Source organism: Benincasa hispida, chromosome 2 (genome assembly GCF_027475165.1).
Source record: "Benincasa hispida cultivar pf3 chromosome 2, pf3_genome.v1.1, whole genome shotgun sequence".
NCBI lineage: Eukaryota > Viridiplantae > Streptophyta > Magnoliopsida > Cucurbitales > Cucurbitaceae > Benincasa > Benincasa hispida.
In genome coordinates, this window is record NC_143479.1 from 13,004,013 (window position 1) to 13,021,885 (window position 17,873).

A 17,873-nucleotide genomic window follows, 5' to 3' on the forward strand; every position below is an offset into this window, starting at 1 on the left:
GATTCCAATCCATTTTCCTACGAGTGCTTGCCTGAAGTATAAAAGTTGTGTTTAAACTTTGGGAGCAACCGACAGTAGCGATTGGCACCGAGGTTGTACCAAAATTTCTTGAGGGAAATGGTTATTCCACGACGATACAACTTTTCGACATCTGCATCTAACAGGATGAAACAAACATAAGCTTTTTAAAAAGGTGAAATTGTTAGCAAACAAAGTCTTAATGGTTAATATTGACTAAACATGTATTCATATAGTCTTTTTTTCAAATCCGACAACATGCCAAGGATAGATTATTATTATTATTATTTTTTATTACACCAAGGATAGAATTCAAACTTTAGACAATTATGTATATCTACCTTAACGGCCTGTGTTTGCTTTTAATTTAACGCTGTGCATATGGTTCATTTAGGTTTTTTATCTATTAATTGACAAAATGCTCAACAAGTCGATATGTCCGAGTGGTTAAGGAGACAGACTTGAAATCTGTTGGGCTTCGCCCGCGCAGGTTCGAACCCTGCTATCGACGATTCTTTATAATTTCATTTTTTTCCCCCTTCTGGGTTTCTCGATTACAAATGAGGTCTAGGGTTTAATGAACATCAGATGTGTGACTGGAAGTTGGAATTGGGGATTTAAAAGATCTCGAACTCTCTTTTTACAAATTCGGTTTATTGCCGATTGCATTCGCAACACAGGAGCATCTGTTTTTTCTTCTGGAATAATATGATGGAAGAGAAGCCCACTAATGTTTTAGCTCTTCCCCAGACAACTCAAGAGCTTGCAATGGAGGGCATCAAGCATCTTGAAGAAACCATAGAATCCGCTTTCCAGATCCTCTACTCCATGAATGATGAGCTCTGCAATCCCACATTATGGTCCACCACTTCTTCAACGGTAACAACGGCTACTTCTGGTTTAGCAATCGCCAGCCCAAATGGTCCATCTTCGCATTCTGTTAATGGAGTTGTAAACGGCGACGCAAGTTCCGAAAGCACTAGCCATCATACCGACTCCAGCAGTGGCGGAGGCAGCGGTAGTGGGGGAGCCCTTGAGGAGGCCCGTGTTCGCTACAAGAATTCAGTCCTTGCACTTCGTGCTATTCTTGCTGCAATTCCCAATTCTCAGAAGGTAAAATTACTGATTGATCTTCCAATTCTTCATCTAAGTTCATTAGCCAGTGTCTCTCATTTCGAATTTTATTTTATTTTTTTTTTGGATTCCCCCACGGTACAAAATGCTTTGTTGAAAGCATGAAATGTCTGGAACATGGAATTTTCGTACTCAATTTCAAACGAAAGCATAAAATTCTTCCTGAATTTGTAGATTGCAGATGCTACATTTGATCTGGTTTTCATTTTCACTACTGCTGATTGATGCGCGGACTTACTTCATGTACTATGAATTTGATACATTGCTAACTGCATCGACTTGTTATCCACTTATGCGGATTAAGTGATTCTAACCAGAGACTCGTGTTCATTGATAGGCAACAGCATATGAATCGGGTACGAGTGGTTCGCCTGCAGACCAATCTGAAATTGATAAGTTGGAACAACACCTCTCTAGTCTCAGAAAGGTATTTTATTGTATCTTCATCTTGTGAATTCATGTCGGTAATTTATTTTTTCTTCAAGACATTTTGGATGCACCTGAACACTTCCTTTCATTGAATTACCACCTGTTAGAATTTTCAGGCTTAGATTTCGTGAAGGAACCAAATACTTCTGGAAATAATTTACTTATTAAGACTTTGAAGTCTACTTAGCTTCAACGACGAACGATGTATTGTTACTTCTAGATATATCTCTAGTAAGATTTATTATAATATATACAAATATTGCTGAAACTAAGAAGCTAAGCTTTTAAAAGAATTCAAGGGGTGTACCGAGAATCAATGTAAGGGAGTTAAAATAAAAGTTAGTAAACAGTTAGTTACTTGTTAGTTAACTATTATTCAACCTACTTGTAATCAATTTTCCTATTAATAAAACACTTCTCTCTCTCATTTGGAGAGAATTGACATTGATTCAAAAATTAGAGTTTTGGTTTACACCAAAGTGGTATCAGAGCAGCAACATCCTCGGATGAACGGTGGGAGGAAGACACGTGCATCCAAGAGGCAGAGATGATGCTCTAGCGCTAGTTCAAGAGGTGGAAGACACCCCCACCCTCTCTCCAAGATCCACCACGCGATGCTTGTTGTTCGTGAAAAGCACCTTGGAAGGAATCCAAGGAACGCTGAATAATCTTCAAGAATCTATGGCAATGATCATGAGAAGAATGAATGCAATGTTGGCACCAGCCAAAGTTGGGGAAGAAGCTCCAGTTTTCAATCAAATTTGGGGAAGGAGAAGAGGAAGAAGTGGCGTTGGAGGTCGAAGAAATTTCCAGTTCCATCAAGAGAACTTTCAAGAACAAGGTCCAAGAATCCATAGACCGCTCCAAGAAGAACCAAGAAGATGCTCGATGGTGCAAGAAAGGCATCAAGAATTTCAAGATTGGAGTTCTTCGAGCGAGGATCACTTAGAATAAGAGTATTTTGATGCAAGAAGAGGTCGAGAAGGCGCTCAGGGAGATTTTTATGATTTTAAGATGAAGATAGACTTACCATTTTACAATGGTAAGCGTGATATAGATGCATTTCTTGATTGGATCAAGAACACGGAAAACTTCTTCGATTATATGAATACTCCGTAGCACAAGAAGGTACGATTAGTAGTTTTTAAATTGAAGGGGGGTGCATCCGCATGGTGGGATCAATTGGAGGGAAAGCGTCAACGACAAGGCAAGAGACCTATTCAAACGTGGGAGAAGATGAAGAAGTTGATGAAGGAGAGGTTTCTTCCTCCAAATTATGAGCATACCTTATACAAACAATATCAAAATTGTAGACAAGGCTCTCGATCAGTGGTTGATTTCGAGGAAGAGTTCCATTGTTTGGGGTAAGAACCAATTTGGCTGAAAATGAACAACTCTTGATTGCAAGATTCGTTGGAGGTTTGCGTATGGACATCAAAGAGAAGGTGAAACTTCAACAATTTAATGTGTTGACTGATGTGATTGCATTTGCCAAGACTTGGAGGAACTTAATGAAATGCGATCTAAGAAATTTTCGAGAAAGAACCTGTGGGAGACATCTTCAAGCAAGAAAGTAACTTCCTCATCCAAAATCATTAATCAACCATCTTCCATGTCCTCGGCCAAAGAAAAAGAGAAAGATGGCTCGGAGGGAATGACAGAAAAGTCCACAGAAACAACCAAGAAGAAAATTCAAAACTCATATAATCGACCCTTTTTGGGTAAGTGCTTCCAATGTGTCCAAGTTGGTCACTTATCTAATGAATGGCCACACAGAAAGACAGTAGCTTACATGGAAGAAGGAGATGGAGAAGTCCTGACTGAACAAAGTGAAGAAGAAGAAGAAACAGAACTCATTGAACCGGTGATGGAGATGGGGTATCTTGTGTTCTCTAAAGGATGCTAATCACTCCCAAAGGAGACTCAAACCCTAAAAGACATTGCCTCTTCAAAACACGGTGTACAATTAATGACAGTATGCAATGTCATTATTGACAGTGGAAGTAGCGAAAATTTTGTCTCCAAGAAGTTAGTGGGCAACCTTGAATCTTAAGGTGGAAGCTCATCCAAACCCCTATAAGATTGGTTGGGTGAAAAAAAGCGACAAAGCCCAAGTGAAATCTGTACCATCCCTCTTTGAATTGACAGTAGTTATAAAGACCAAATAGAATGTGACATCCTCGAAATGGATGTTTGTCACATACTCTTAGGAAGACCATGGAAATATGATACTCGAGTCTTGCACAAGGGGAGAGAAAATACTTACGAATTCCTTTGGATGGGCAAGAAAGTAGTTCTACTTCCATCGAGTAAGAAGAATAATGAGGGAGTTAAACAGAAAAAAGAGGACAGCAACTACCATTTTACCACAATCAGTGCAGAAGCTTGATGAAGGAAAGAGAGGCCGTTGTCTTAGGACTTGTAGTTGCTGAAAAGTCCAAAGACACTCAAAATGGTGAGGTGCCTCCCTCTCGAAATATAGAAACTTTTTGATGAATTTCCTCATCTAAAAGATGAACCGAGGAACTACCACCCTTGAGGAATATCCAACACCATATTGATCTAATTCTGGGAGCAACGTTACCACACCTTCCTCATTATCGAATGAGCCCAAAGGAGTACAAAATTTTGCATCAACATATTGAAGAGCTCCTAAAGAAAGGCCACATCAAACCAAGCTTGAGTCCATGTTCAGTGCCCGCTCTATTTAGTCTAAAGTAAGATGGAAGTTGGAGAATGTGTGTATATAGCCGAGCAATCAACCAAATCATAGTGAAATATCGTTTTCCAATTCCAAGAAACAGTGACCTACTTGATCAACTTGGAGGGGCAGTGATTTTTTCAAAAGTTGATTTGAAGAGTGATTACCATCAAATAAGAATAAGACCGGGTGATGAGTGGAAGACTGCCTTCAAGACCAATGAGGGACTTTTTGAATGGCTTGTTATGTCATTCAGTCTTTCGGATGCTCCTAGCACATTTATGTGATTCATGAACCAAGTATTACACTATTTTCTTAATAAATTCATTGTAGTATACTTTGACGATATCTTGGTTTATAGCAAGAGCATTAAGTAGAACTTACAACATCTTCACAAATTGTTTCAAGTTTTGACAACAGAAAAATTATATATCAATCACAAGAAGCGTCGCTTTCTTAGGAAAGAAAGTCTTCCTAATAGGCCACAGTCAAATCAGAATCGATCCAAAGAATTAAGCTGTCACTCAATGGCCCACCCCAATTTTGTGAAAGATGTCCAAGCATTCCTTGGCTTGACCGCCTTTTATAGGAAATTTATCAAGAACTTTAACTCTACGACAGTACCCTTGACTGATTGTCTAAAGAATGGGAGCTTCACTTGCGGCCCAAAACAACAAAACAGCTTTGAAAACACCAAGAACAAACTGAGCAGCAGCCATGTTTTGAAACTACCAGACTTCTCCTTACCTTTCGAAGTGGCAATGGATGCTTGTACTTCCGGTATTGGAGCTGTCCTATCTCAACAAGGCCACCCACTTGAGTATTTTAGTTAAAAACTCAATCCTTCAAGGCAAAAATGGAGTACATATGAGCAGGAATTATATGCTCTTGTTCGTGCTCTCAAACAATGGGGAGCATTATCTTCTACCCAAGGAGTTTCTCCTAATCATAGACCACTTTTCACTCAAATACTTATAATATCAAGAGAATATTGTCCGTATACGTGCACGATAGATTTTGTTTATACAAAGATTTGAATTCGTGATCAAACATCAATCAGGCTAAGAGAATAAGGTTGCTAATGCTCTTAGTAGAAAATGGTTGATTCTAACTACTTTAGCTACAGAAGTAACTACATTTTCTCACCTAACAGAATTATATGAAAATGATCAAGGCTTTGCTGATACTTGGTACTAGTGTACTAATTTCTTGAATGCTGAAGACTTTCTTATTATGGACGATTTCTTATTCAAAGGAGAGCAGTTGTGTATTCCTTATACATCTCTTCGAGAGCCCTCTTAAAAGAAGCTCACTCCAGAGGTTTAGCAGGGCATTTTGACCAAGACAAAACGTTTGAATTAGTATCCAATCGACGGCCAAACTAAAGTAATCAATAGAACATTAGGAAATCTTATATGATGTTTAAGTGGTTCATGACCAAAGCAATGGGATTTGTCTCTTGCTCAAGTGGAGTTTGCTTTCAATAATATGAAGAATAGATCAACAGGAAAATGCCCCTTCGAAGTAGTATACACTCAACCTCCTAGACTCACATTTGATCTTGCCAATTTACCTTCTTCTGTAGATATTATTCTTGAAGCTGAAAGTATGATTGAAAGAATAGAAGAATTGCATTGAGAAATTCATGACCATTTAGAGAAGACCACGGAGTCTTACAAGGAAACTAAAGACAAATCAAGGAGAGAAGTCAATTTCAAAGAAGAGGACCTTGTAATGATCCACCTACGTAAGATAAGATTCCCAACGGGAACTTACAACAAGCTGAAAGATAGACAATTTGGGCCTTTTAAAATCATACAAAAATATGGTTCGAATGCTTATCGCATTGAGCTACCGGTTGACATTCACATCAATCCAGTATTCAGTGTAGCAGATTTGAAAGGACTTTGTCCCTGATGAATTCCAATTAACTTCTTGATAGCCTCAAGGTCGAGTCTGAATTTTAAGGGGGTGGAATATAGTGTACCGAGAATCAATGTAAGGGAGTTAGAATAAAAGTTAGTAAATAGTTAGTTATTTGTTATTCAGCCTACTTGTAATCAATTTTTCTATAAATAAAACATCTCTCTCCCTCATTTAAAGGGAATGGATATTGATTAAAAAATTAGAGTTTTGGTTTACACCATCAAGACAACAATTCTATTTATCTTCTTATTTGTTTTATCCCAGTATTAATCTAAGGAAAGATTTTGAAACTAAGAAGACGATTGAGAAAATCAAATATTGTAACTAACAACATTATGGAGGATACATCATATAGATATTATAGATAATATGCTTCTTCCTTCGTCTTATTTTTATCCTTTGTTAAGGTCCTTGAAGTGACATTTTATTTTCCCTTCAACTACTAGTTCTTATATGGGTCCTATCTGCGGTGTCTTTGCAGGAACTTGTAGTTAAGAATTTGCATATCAAGCTTCTGATAGATCAACTACGAGATCTTGTTGCAGATGTATCTACATGGCAAAGTCCTTGTTCTGTCTGAAAAAACGTGACTAGCCTCGAGTCCCCTCACTAATTGAGCTGTTGAAATTTAAAATTGTGATGCTCTGTTTCTTGAAAAAAAATGAGCTGTTATTAGAACGTATCTTTACATATCTTCAATGAAAGTAGTGATTATACATTTGCCATTGTCACTAGATTGTTAATATAGAGGAAGGCTCTGATAAATCAAGTGCCACGAATAAAATGTTCGATTTTCCCATTTAGGAGCTACAGTATGGGAGTTGACAATACAACTTAGAAAATCTGTTAACTCTTATAATGAACGCACTAGTGAGTAGTGATTACTTGAGTTTTTCTTACAAGTCATCTACAAAAACCCTTTAGACACTCTTTAATACACGTGAATGCACACAAAAACAACAATATAGCTTCAGCGTATGAAACATAGTTACACTTGCTCTCAACTCCTAAAATCTAGCTTGTAAGGGATAAGAATTCATGTAGCCGTGTAGGTTTTATACCCTCGATGAATGCTTTCAGTTGTGGATTGATGATCTTGTAGTAAGGGAAGATCTCATATCCACAATGGCAGATTCATCAGCACCCAACTTGATGGCCTCTTTGCTTGCTCTGATGAACCTTGAAACAGCTCCTCTAGTGTAATCGTGTGCTTCCTTCACCGTCATCTTCTCGCTTATTTCATTAGGGAAACTACTCAGGAAATGGTCGCCGTTCAGAACAGCAGCTAACTGTACAACCTCGCTCTGAAACTCAGATAATCCACTGTTTTCATTTGCTTCTGTCTTCCTCAAAGGTGTCACTTCAGGCAAGGTTACTGCAACAAGTGTACGGGAAATTAACAACAAAATATAATTTAAATTGGGAAAATGTCGATAGAGATTGATGATACCTGGGCAGTCGGTTCGTGGCGAGTTTAGCTGATCAACAATGTCCTCGAATGTCCCGGCCCAAGCATCTCTGTGAGTCAGGAAGTTAGAGGGGAGATTGAATATTTTCTTTATGGTAGCAGGGATTGAGGAATGCTCAAACTCAGAGTTTGAAGTTGGACCCTTTGGACTGCTTATTACTGCAAAAACAGAGATTTAGAGCTATAAACACACCCCAGAAGAAGAAATAGCCAAACAATCAACTCATCAACTCTGAGTTTAATACATAGGCCATTTGTGAGTATACTTTGCTTATGTTAAGAGATGACTAGAAGGTTCCATTTTCAAGAAAAACTTATCTTACCAGTTCCTTTCTTAATCCAAGGCGAGACCATGATTGTTGGCACACGAACTCCAAGCCTATCGAACTTGAAGAAATAAGGAGCAGGGCCAGTGTTTCCATCAGGATTAGGGACATTGACAAAAGGAGTCTTGACATGGTCAAAAAATCCACCATGCTCATCGTAAGTTATTATCAAAAGGGTTTCATTCCACTGTGGGCTAGCCCTCAGAGTCTCGTAAACCTCTTTCACTAGCTTTTGCCCATTTGCAACATCATGAGATGGATGATCATCATTTGCAGGCATTCCCACAAGATCAAAATACCGTGGCTCAATCACAGTTAAGCTGGGGAGTTTTCCATTTCTAGCATCCTTTTTGAACTTCAAATCATACTGATGAAACTTGAAAATGTACTTCAATTTCCTCAAGTTTCTATAGAACAGAGTAGTGGGTATGTTCTGGAAGTAAATTCCAAAGTTGATACCATTCTCATGTAGTGAATCAAAAATGGTTTTCTGGGGATAACCCATAGCTAATTGCTTCTTCACATGGCTTGTTGAACCATGAGAAGTTGCAGAATAAACAAAGAGTCTATTTGGTTGAGTTGGGCCAGGAATTGAAGAGAACCACCTATCAAACACTGCAAATTCACGAACTAAAGCTCCATAAATGGGCACAGCTTCAGGCTTGAAGCCTTTCATGACAGTTTCAGAGAGATTTGGTGACATTGAAAGAGCCTGTTCCACAAAGCCAGACATGGAAGGAATGGAATTAGAGCCAAATACCTGCTGCAACACGTCTTCAAATGAATGGCCCGGATCCGGATCTACAAACTCGGCATCATCAGAGAAGCAAATCGTTTCAGGGTTGGGATTCTTTGTTGAAACAGGGTTGCATTCGTCTCCAGTGACGCCATTGATTTTTGGGTTGATGTATTTCTTCATCCATCCAATCATGTGATCGAAGGAACGATTCTCCATAACCAAAACCACCACGGTTTTGATGGGTTGCTGCTGGAAACTGGGTCGAGGAACCCATGAGAGAGTGAGAAGAAGGAAGAAAATGGAAGGCAAATGAAATGGGAAATTGCCTCGTCGTCCTCTCATTGTTATCACTGCGAGCAGTGGGAAGCAAAATAGAAGAAGATAACTCTGCCAAATTTACTCTTGAGATTCCAAAAGAGCATTTAAAAATGGGGAAATTGGATTGTGGATGAGAATGTTACAGAGAAACCCCACTTTAAAAAAAGGCAAAATCCTCTGGCTGTGACTTAAGAGAGAGAGAGAGAAGCTAAGAGTGGAGTGTAGCAGAGAGAGAGGAAGAAGAAGTTTCTGGTCTTGCGCGTTTCAGAAACAGTGCAGTTAAAGTAAGGAATCAATAAAAGGTGAAGCGCAAAATTTGAAAATTGGGTCTCTGCCATTGTTTTTGTTAATAATCTAATCCTTCTCGATCGCATTTGCGGTTACAGTTTCCTAATGAATTTCTATAATTTAATTTCTTCATACATTTTTCAAAAGGTACTGAATGATAATTTAATTCAAATAACCACTCAAATTAGACTTACAAACGGAAGTTGGGATTACTCCACATATTGTAAAGAAAACGTCATATTATTTATTTATTTATTTTCAAAAAAGAAAAAAGTCAGTATTTTAATTATTTTGGAGTTGGGATACCACTGGAGTATAGAGAAAACTTAGAGGTCCCAATCAACCCTATAAGATATACTATAACTTTTTTGAATTTGTACAAATTGTATAAATTCAATTGCGTTTCCTAAAAACTAAAGTCTCTTGAAATAAATCACTCTTATCTCTTGACCTAACCAACGCAAATCATGGAGCAACGAGGAATCAAAAGCTAAAAGAGTGGAGAATAACTTTGTTCTTTTTTTATTTTGCATCATTACTGCACCACTCCCAGCTTGAGTCACTTTTCAAGCTTTAAGTTGGAGATAATGGTTAACTTTTTTTTCTTCTTTTTTATTTCAGCAAATCAGTGCAGCCAATGCCACTTTCTCACTTCTTTAAAATTGTTCCCATCACTCTCAAACCAAAACCGCCCCTCCCTCCCACTATCACTATCACATGGCATCTTAGAATTCCTTCATTTATAGAATCTCAATCTACCAACACCAAAACACCCAGTTATGAGTTTTCTTTGTTGAGCTTCATTTGTTTTTACTCTCTTTTTACTCTTCGCTAGAGTCAAATATTCAAGTTCCAAACAAACGTTGGTGAGACTTTTTGTCTTAATTTTACATTACAGAAATCAGAAACCAGAGTAATTGGCTGAACTTGGTCGCAAATTTTGTCGTATTTTACTATTAAAAGATTTTATTAAAAAAAAAAATCAATTCAATACGCATGTGAATCAAATCATGCCGCAGGCTGTGCTTAGGCTTTGCTTTTGGATTTGCCAAACCACAAATGTACAAAATAGCAACGTGTGAACACTCCGTGACACCTTTCCCTACATGACACAACTTTGTTGGTTTTTGCTATCGCCTAAATTTTTTCTATTTAAGAGAAAAAAAAAACCCTCTTGAAGTATAAAATATATTGTATAATAATTTGCTTATTGCAAATATTTCCTTAAATGCTAATAATTATTTATTATCAGGACCGACAATGGGTTCATGGGAGTTCTTTTTTTTTTTTACGTTTTGGGAAGTACAATTAACAGTAATTTTCATAAAATTCATAAATATATATATATATATATATATACCGAACTTGGTTAAAGTTAGTGACGATGCCATTCACAAAATTTGTCTTATCCAAGACAATAAAAAGTTAAAAAGCAGTAAAAACAGAGGGCCCTTCACACCAAAGCACCGACAGAAGTAATCATATTTCTTCAGCCATTGTGGCCCTAAGTGCGTAATGACATCGATCATCAACTTTTTTTTTCCCTTCTTTTTTTGCTTCTTTTTTTTTTCTCATTTGTTTTGTGTATTACATCAACAATCATATAGAAAATCAAGCAAGCAGTGTACTGCTGAGACTATATAATTATGAATGGAGTGTAGAAAGTTGATTCACATACACAAGATCACGAATTCATGGAGCTGCAAAACCTTCAGAAACATTAACACATATCAATTCTGGCAGCAGCAAATGGAATGGAATGCATTTCTTTCATGCATCAAATCAACAATCCCAAAATTTTAACTTTTCCTTCATAAAATTATGACTTTTCCAATGAAAAACAGATTATAAGCACAAGCACCGATGCTATTCCAACCGGTCCCAACAAAGGGGTCCTCCTTTCGGAGGTTACTCGGACCATAATCATTGAATAAAATGTGTATGAATTTTATTGATTAATTACCAGATCTTCTCAGGTATGCTAACACGCCTAACCCGGCAACAAGTGCGGCTCCAGCTGCAACTGCACTGTACGCCGACGCCCATGCGTCTCTTTGAGCATAATCCATATTTGCTGCACCAGAACCCCTTCTACGACCATGACTTCCTGGATATTCCAAATGCAATCTCAGACCCTGTGCAAAACCAACATGTCTTTTTCTTCAGTTGAACCATTTCTTTTCTTCGATAAATTGTCATTCACAAATAATGATCCAATACAGTACCTTCCACCCAGCCAACCTTGCGTGCTCTACAGCTGCTGCAAGATCACTGTCTGATCCTAGAACAACTTTATCGTGGTCTTCATCTTCATACTACAAAATGTGGGCCATCAATAAGTTCTGTTATTTAGGAAACTCAAAATTGTGAAGCCAAATAAAGAGACCGGTAATATGGGTCCGAGTGCATACCAAAATCTGAGGCAGTTTGTTGCGGTCAATATCTTCGCCAATTCTCTGAAGGATTGCTGTTATAACATCTGTTAAACTCCGAGTATCTTATCTCAGATAAAACGACAAAGAAATCCAGTCAGCCCCACTTAAATGGATGTTAATGTTGATATTAACAATGAATGTGGAAAGCTAGCTACAAAGACACGAAGGAACAAAAGGAATAATGTTTGTTTCTAGCCATTATCGCTCTGGGAAAACATGTTTAGCCATCCATCACGGTCTTGCCAATCAAAGTTGATTACTAAAATACAGATAATGTAACCTTATTTGGCATTTGGGAATAATCAAGTGCCACAAAGAGCCATGAAAATACATCCATAACTTGCACATTTGGATTGATGATAATGAAAATAGAATGAGAAACGTACCACAAGAAAATCGATGCATCCGGCCCTTCCTATCTTCAAGTTTAAAAGAAAAAGTATTTGACATTCCAGATGATGGAAAGGGAAGAGTTCTTCCAGTATCCGTTTCCTCGGAAGCCAATTTCATTGAACCTTCACTGAGATATCACACAAACGTGTGAGATAACTAAATAACTGCAGCAAAAATGTAAGCGCATAACTATTTGACAGTCACAACCTATGCAATTCATCGTCATCATCATTTGGTGATAAGGCCATGGCAGAATCCCAAAATTTCTGCATCATGGAACTTGCAGCCTCGTTGCTAACTCCAGATGCATTTCCAACCTAATCACGAAGGAATGCACAAGTCACGTGAATCTTCACAAATCACAATCACAGATTAAAGAGCTCCAATAAATTTAAGTACGTTGTTCAAAGCACAACTAATATTCTATATTAATTTCTAAAAATTTAAATATTTCTTCTCCCTGCCAGACGCTCATTGGTTTATGACTTTAAATGAGTCCACAAATGTTTTGTATGTCAGTCCTAAAAATCCTCACCCATCAATGTTCACAAGGTTAAACTCAAAGTAGATGGCTGACAGGGTCTTAACACTAGACTACTAGGTTAAATCCTTGAGCCTATAACATATTTACCAATATAACGAACCCTTGAGGCTGTAAATCAAAAAATTCAGAGAAGCGAAAAACATAGCCTTCATACTACAAAGATTTCGAACTGGAAGAGGAGATTGTGATAGCTAGAGCTTGCGCAGAACATAAGAAATTAGAGGGGGAATCTTGACGATTTTAGTTGACTAAGCTTAAAATTAAAGAGCACAGCAAACACTATAGGAGTAAAAAAAAAAATAAGACTATTTAAATACAAAAATAATATATGGAAAGGCATTGAGTTGCTACATATATGAGAGCAATTCTTATAGCAACATAATATAGAAAATTTCTCAAAGAACATTCAGAAGGTCTAATATTTACCCATACCAACTTAACTATTCAAACTACACTGCTCACTGGTATATCAGAACTGTTCCATTCGGAAACTAGCAACACCACTGATCTCAAATTCCAAATCTTATCATGGAAAACATGATTAATAATCTGGACATTACACTTCCAGTAATATGTTAATAGCCCTTTGAAAGTGATATAGCACGAACATAGTATATCTTTTATTTTTGCAATAACAAGAAGCAAAGTCAAACAGTTCTAACAAATATAAGGTTCCAAAAATTAATGGACTCACCGTAGCAACAGCAGCATGGGTGATATGTATTACATCAACTACAGCAACAACATTTCCATCTGCAGCCAATTAACTATCAGCATCAGAAATAAAGATGACAGGCTTATGTTCACAGATGAAACCTTTTCTTGTTCCTAGGATTTACAATTACACAAACGTTACCTCTATCTACCACTGGAAGATGCAAAAATTTTCCATCATGCATAGTGTGCAGAGCGTCAACTATTGGTGTATCAATTGATGCACATTCAGGATTTGGAGTCATGACCTAAAACATGAAACAGAGAGGTGATATTCAGTTCTGAAGAACACATATCTTGCATCGTCAAAGAGATTAAAACAAAATTTACATGATACAGAGTAGTGTTTCTCCAATATCTAATCTTCTTGCAATTTCTGTCATATTTATCTCTGCCCCAAACCCCAATCTAAACCAGCGCCCCCTTTCAATTTAACCAATAGAACTGCACAGACAGGAGGGGAGGCAATGCACTATCCTTTATACTTCATGCTAGCTGAAAGAAATTACCTTCTCCACAAGTGTGGATTCTGGTGGAAGATTTTGCGCTATTAATCGCATCAAAATATCCTTTGACCTGAAAAATATTAAATACAGGATACGTGAAATTTTATCCAAGTATAAAATCCTAAGTCCAGAAGACTTATGATGGTACTCACGTGAGAATTCCTTGTGGCTTGTTATCAACTGTCACAACTGCAGAACTCACTCGAAGTTCTAGCATCTTTTTCGTGGCCATCAAAACTGTTTCTGTTGGTGGAACTGTAACAATCCTGGAAAATGGAACATCAATAAAAGATGCGATGCAGATAACATTAAAGACCAAATATCTTTCACGCAAGAAAAGTATTACCTACTTTAAATTCTCTGGGATTATAGTAGACAGAGATGGTCTGAACATACGCTCTCGAAGTGTCTCGATAAATGTATTAGGACCTGGTCATCAATGTTAGCACAAATTAGAGTTGTTTTTGGAAGGTATTAATACCATTGGAAATGACAGTCCACTAACCAGAAACAGAGGTTCCCCAACTTTTTTCAACACCTTCAACTGCTGCAGCAATAGCCTTTCCTTTTTCAGCTGCTCTTTCCATTCGTGCAATAGCATCATATAAACATTTTGCAATATCAAGTAATGCAATGACCTCCCCGTTCTCAACTACAGGCAAATGTCTAAATTTTCCTGTAGACACACATATCAGACCCACATAGCAAGAATCACTACCATGTACCAAACAGCACGGCACATTAAAATGTGAATGTGCTTGTCAGAATCATACGAACCTTGAACCATCTTCTGGAGGGCTTCCACGGCTAGGGTATCAGAAAGAACAAAAACTGGATTCCTCGTCATAACTTTGGATACAGGTGTTTCATCAAGATTAATGCCACAAGCAACAACCCTTGTTGCTATATCCTTCCATCAAAAGGAACATAAATATATTAGAAAACTTTTTTTTTTTTTTTTGGTTGCAAGGGGACTTTTACCCTTAAGGCTAAAGGAAAGCCAATGTTAAACCTTGTCTGTGAGGATACCGCAAAGTAAAGCATTTGAATCAGTCAGTAACAAAGCATCAACTCTACGAGCAGCCATCCGACGACAAGCCTCAGAGACAGTAGTACTTTCAGGAACTGTCAGTGCTCTTGACAGCCGCAATCGTTTTACCGTACGCTCACCAGTGAGTTGTCTTTTTCAAACGTAAATGGAGAATGGAAATCAGGTTAATATCTCTTGACTTTACCAGTTAAATAATTGTATCCAACAAATATCCTATAAATTGTTACTGAACCAGGAAAGGTATCGCTAAGTACTCCCATTCTAGTAAATTAAGAAATCCCTCAAAAAGTTCCACGATAAAATAAGAAAATATACACAATGCATACATGATGCAATCATATGATATAGCAGAATACTAACGTTCAAGTACATCTGTTAATCCTCTAAAAGGTTAAGCAGTGAAATATTAGTACTTGAGTTTCATGTATTTTCAATTCCATTTTGCCTAGACAGATTCTTGATGACATGAACTACTATATTTTGCAGTTTCACACCAAAAATTTGGGAACCGGGCTGTTCTGAAGGTTCCTGCAAACCTTTGAAGAGTTTTAGAAGATCATCTGATTGAAGAAACGCAACTTCAAACAAGTTTCAACTTTCAGCTTTGAAACTTACCGAAAAAAAAAATCTAAACGGACTCAAATAAATAACATGTCACTTAAGATGTATGTGTAGGCATAACAAAATAAGGATAAGTGAGAGCATCGATGAGAAGGGATTTAGAAGTAGCGATTTACAATGAACGAGAGGATGAAAGAGACTTCCGCGGTGCATCCGAGCTTCCGTTCTCATGGGTTTTCTTCTTGCCCTGAGACGATATGTTCGTTAAGGACAGACTTCTTCTCGAAGAACCGCCTTGACTAGTCATTTCTTCCCGATGGTTTTCACAATCTCAGATAACACCTTGAAAACATTACAACCGAAGCTCGTTCAATCTCACGTGAAAAAATTGAATATGAGAAAAGAAACATAACCCAATTCAGACGGGAAAAAATATAGTAAACAATTAAGATTCAATTCTAATGAGCAATCTATCAGTTTTTGAAGCATAGAATCGAAATAACGAAATAAAAAGAAAATCTAAAAACCTGAAATATCGCTTCTTCTTCAGCGTTGAATCTCTCCTTAATTTTTTTTTTTTTCCCTATTGAAAAATCTTGAACATAGATTCTACGCCCTCAGAGAGAGATTATTCAAAATATTGAGAGTTAAACCCAAATCGTGCGAGCGCGAGCAAATTAATCACCAAAAGTGAACAGAGAAATGAGGTCAACGGCGATAATCGATCGGAAAACTTCAAAAATTCAAAGAAAGATAGAGTAGCAACGGTCGGTAATCTTATCGGAAAGATAAAAATTATCCGGGAGAAACTACCGACCGTCGAGCGAACAAGAAAGGGATAGCGAAACGAGAGGGAAGGGAGAGGAGAAAACCTAAAGAAATGGGAGAAATCGAATTTTTTAAGAGGATGGGGAGAGTGGACCAATCATAGTCCTCCACGTCCACAAAACTAACTGAAATAGTTGAACTTGAAAAATAACAGATAATATTTCTGAGGAATGCTTCCGGTTGGCGCTAAATAAAGAAATTGATTTCTCTTCAAGTTACGATTTTCCCATTTTCCTTCGTTTATTTAATCAATTTATTTATAAAAGCTTTATTCTAATTTTTGAGGTTAGTTTCAATTTCCTATCTACAATTCGATATTTTTAAATTGTAGCCAGAAAAAATAATAATACTATTTTCATTTTTTTTTTAATTAATTTCTTAGCAATATGTAAACTATCTAGCTTGCTGACATAGTCATGCCAATATAAAGACATACCATGTATTTACTATTATTTATGTTTATGTGACCATAAAGTCATTAATTATCATGTCGATAATTTTATCTCTCCCTTCTTGAACTGAAAAAACAACGTATATAAATAATAAGTTGCACCAAAAAATATATAAATAATTAGAAGTTTTTTTTAACATTATAACAATCAAATTAAAATCAAGAGCTCAAATTATAGGAAGAAATTTTATAGTTTAATCTAAAAACATGTTATATGATAATGGGTTTGTATGTGTGTGTGAGAGGACAAATTATATTAATCTCAATATATGAAAATAAAAAGGCTAAACAGTAGAAAAAAGTACTCTTATACTATGTATTGGTTTCAATTATAATTTATACCTCCAATTTGAAAAAATTTAATTTAACCAAGTTTAAACTCTTTTTTCTTTTTTTCTTTTTTTCTTTTTTTCTTTTTTTCTTTTTTTCTTTTTTTACTAAAACATCCTTAAAATATTTTTGCCATTATATTGTGTATTTTATTTGTTGCTCAATTAACAAAAATAAAAATATATACGATAAGTAACCCTTCAATGAAATGAGAGAAAATCCGGGATCGTGGAATTGAAATGAAGAATACAAGTATGAGCCGATACAATCTCTTCCATCTAAAAATTTTAGTAATAAAAAACTTCAAGAATTAAATGTAACGTCTCGAGTTTTAAAAAAAACTAATTAATTATCTTATATTATTGAGTTTTGATTTTCCTTTAATTTTATGAATTTGGAATCAAATTGAGATGATTGTAAAACCGCGTTGATTAATTTGAATTTAATTGAATTATTTAGATTTATTTGATATTTTGATTTTGAATTTAGATTTGGTGTTTAAGAGGGGAAGAGGAGAATAATTGGAAATTGAAATTTAATTATGAAAACGAAAAGGAGTTTTGATATATATACACATATAAATATTGTTTGAGGGCCCAACATGAGATGGTATATCATGGGTTAATATATCATTTTAGTGTTTGGAGGCCCATTATCCCATCTCATCGATTTTAATTGTTTGTGGGCCCATTTTTGAAACGTGTTTCGTATCT

The 17,873-nt window shown here is 36.5% G+C and overlaps 3 protein-coding genes and 1 non-coding gene across 5 annotated transcripts; 2 read left to right on the forward strand and 2 right to left on the reverse strand.

The window, feature by feature from the left end:
• Positions 1 to 447: 447 nt before the first annotated feature.
• On the forward strand, positions 448 to 529 carry TRNAS-UGA (transfer RNA serine (anticodon UGA)). Its single transcript has one exon. It is a non-coding gene; the product is annotated as a tRNA-Ser (tRNA).
• LOC120071369 (mediator of RNA polymerase II transcription subunit) lies at positions 471 to 7,007 on the forward strand. Its single transcript, XM_039023612.2, has 3 exons — positions 471 to 1,131; positions 1,490 to 1,579; positions 6,690 to 7,007. The coding sequence occupies exons 1-3, from the start codon at positions 727 to 729 to the stop codon at positions 6,786 to 6,788; spliced, it is 594 nt and encodes a 197-aa protein (XP_038879540.1). The 5' UTR covers positions 471 to 726; the 3' UTR covers positions 6,789 to 7,007.
• Positions 6,979 to 9,615, reverse strand: NPC6 (non-specific phospholipase C6). Its single transcript, XM_039023611.2, has 3 exons — positions 8,000 to 9,615; positions 7,659 to 7,835; positions 6,979 to 7,583 (listed from the first exon to the last, which is right to left on the reverse strand). The coding sequence occupies exons 1-3, from the start codon at positions 9,081 to 9,083 to the stop codon at positions 7,285 to 7,287; spliced, it is 1,560 nt and encodes a 519-aa protein (XP_038879539.1). The 5' UTR covers positions 9,084 to 9,615; the 3' UTR covers positions 6,979 to 7,284.
• A 1,338-nt stretch (positions 9,616 to 10,953) lies between these two features.
• On the reverse strand, positions 10,954 to 16,621 carry LOC120071366 (CBS / octicosapeptide/Phox/Bemp1 (PB1) domains-containing protein). Of its 2 annotated transcripts, XM_039023609.2 has the most exons (16): positions 16,079 to 16,621; positions 15,728 to 15,893; positions 14,952 to 15,120; positions 14,717 to 14,849; positions 14,445 to 14,615; positions 14,290 to 14,368; positions 14,092 to 14,205; positions 13,943 to 14,009; positions 13,576 to 13,681; positions 13,414 to 13,472; positions 12,383 to 12,492; positions 12,169 to 12,302; positions 11,759 to 11,844; positions 11,573 to 11,662; positions 11,311 to 11,482; positions 10,954 to 11,056 (listed from the first exon to the last, which is right to left on the reverse strand). In XM_039023609.2, exons 2-16 carry the CDS (start codon positions 15,856 to 15,858, stop codon positions 11,040 to 11,042), a joined length of 1,638 nt encoding a protein of 545 aa, XP_038879537.1. In that variant the 5' UTR covers positions 15,859 to 15,893; positions 16,079 to 16,621; the 3' UTR covers positions 10,954 to 11,039. The 2 variants fall into 2 exon arrangements, with proteins under 2 accessions (XP_038879537.1, XP_038879538.1); XM_039023610.2 differs by lacking the exon at positions 10,954 to 11,056 and having other exon boundaries at positions 11,082 to 11,482.
• Positions 16,622 to 17,873: the final 1,252 nt, after the last annotated feature.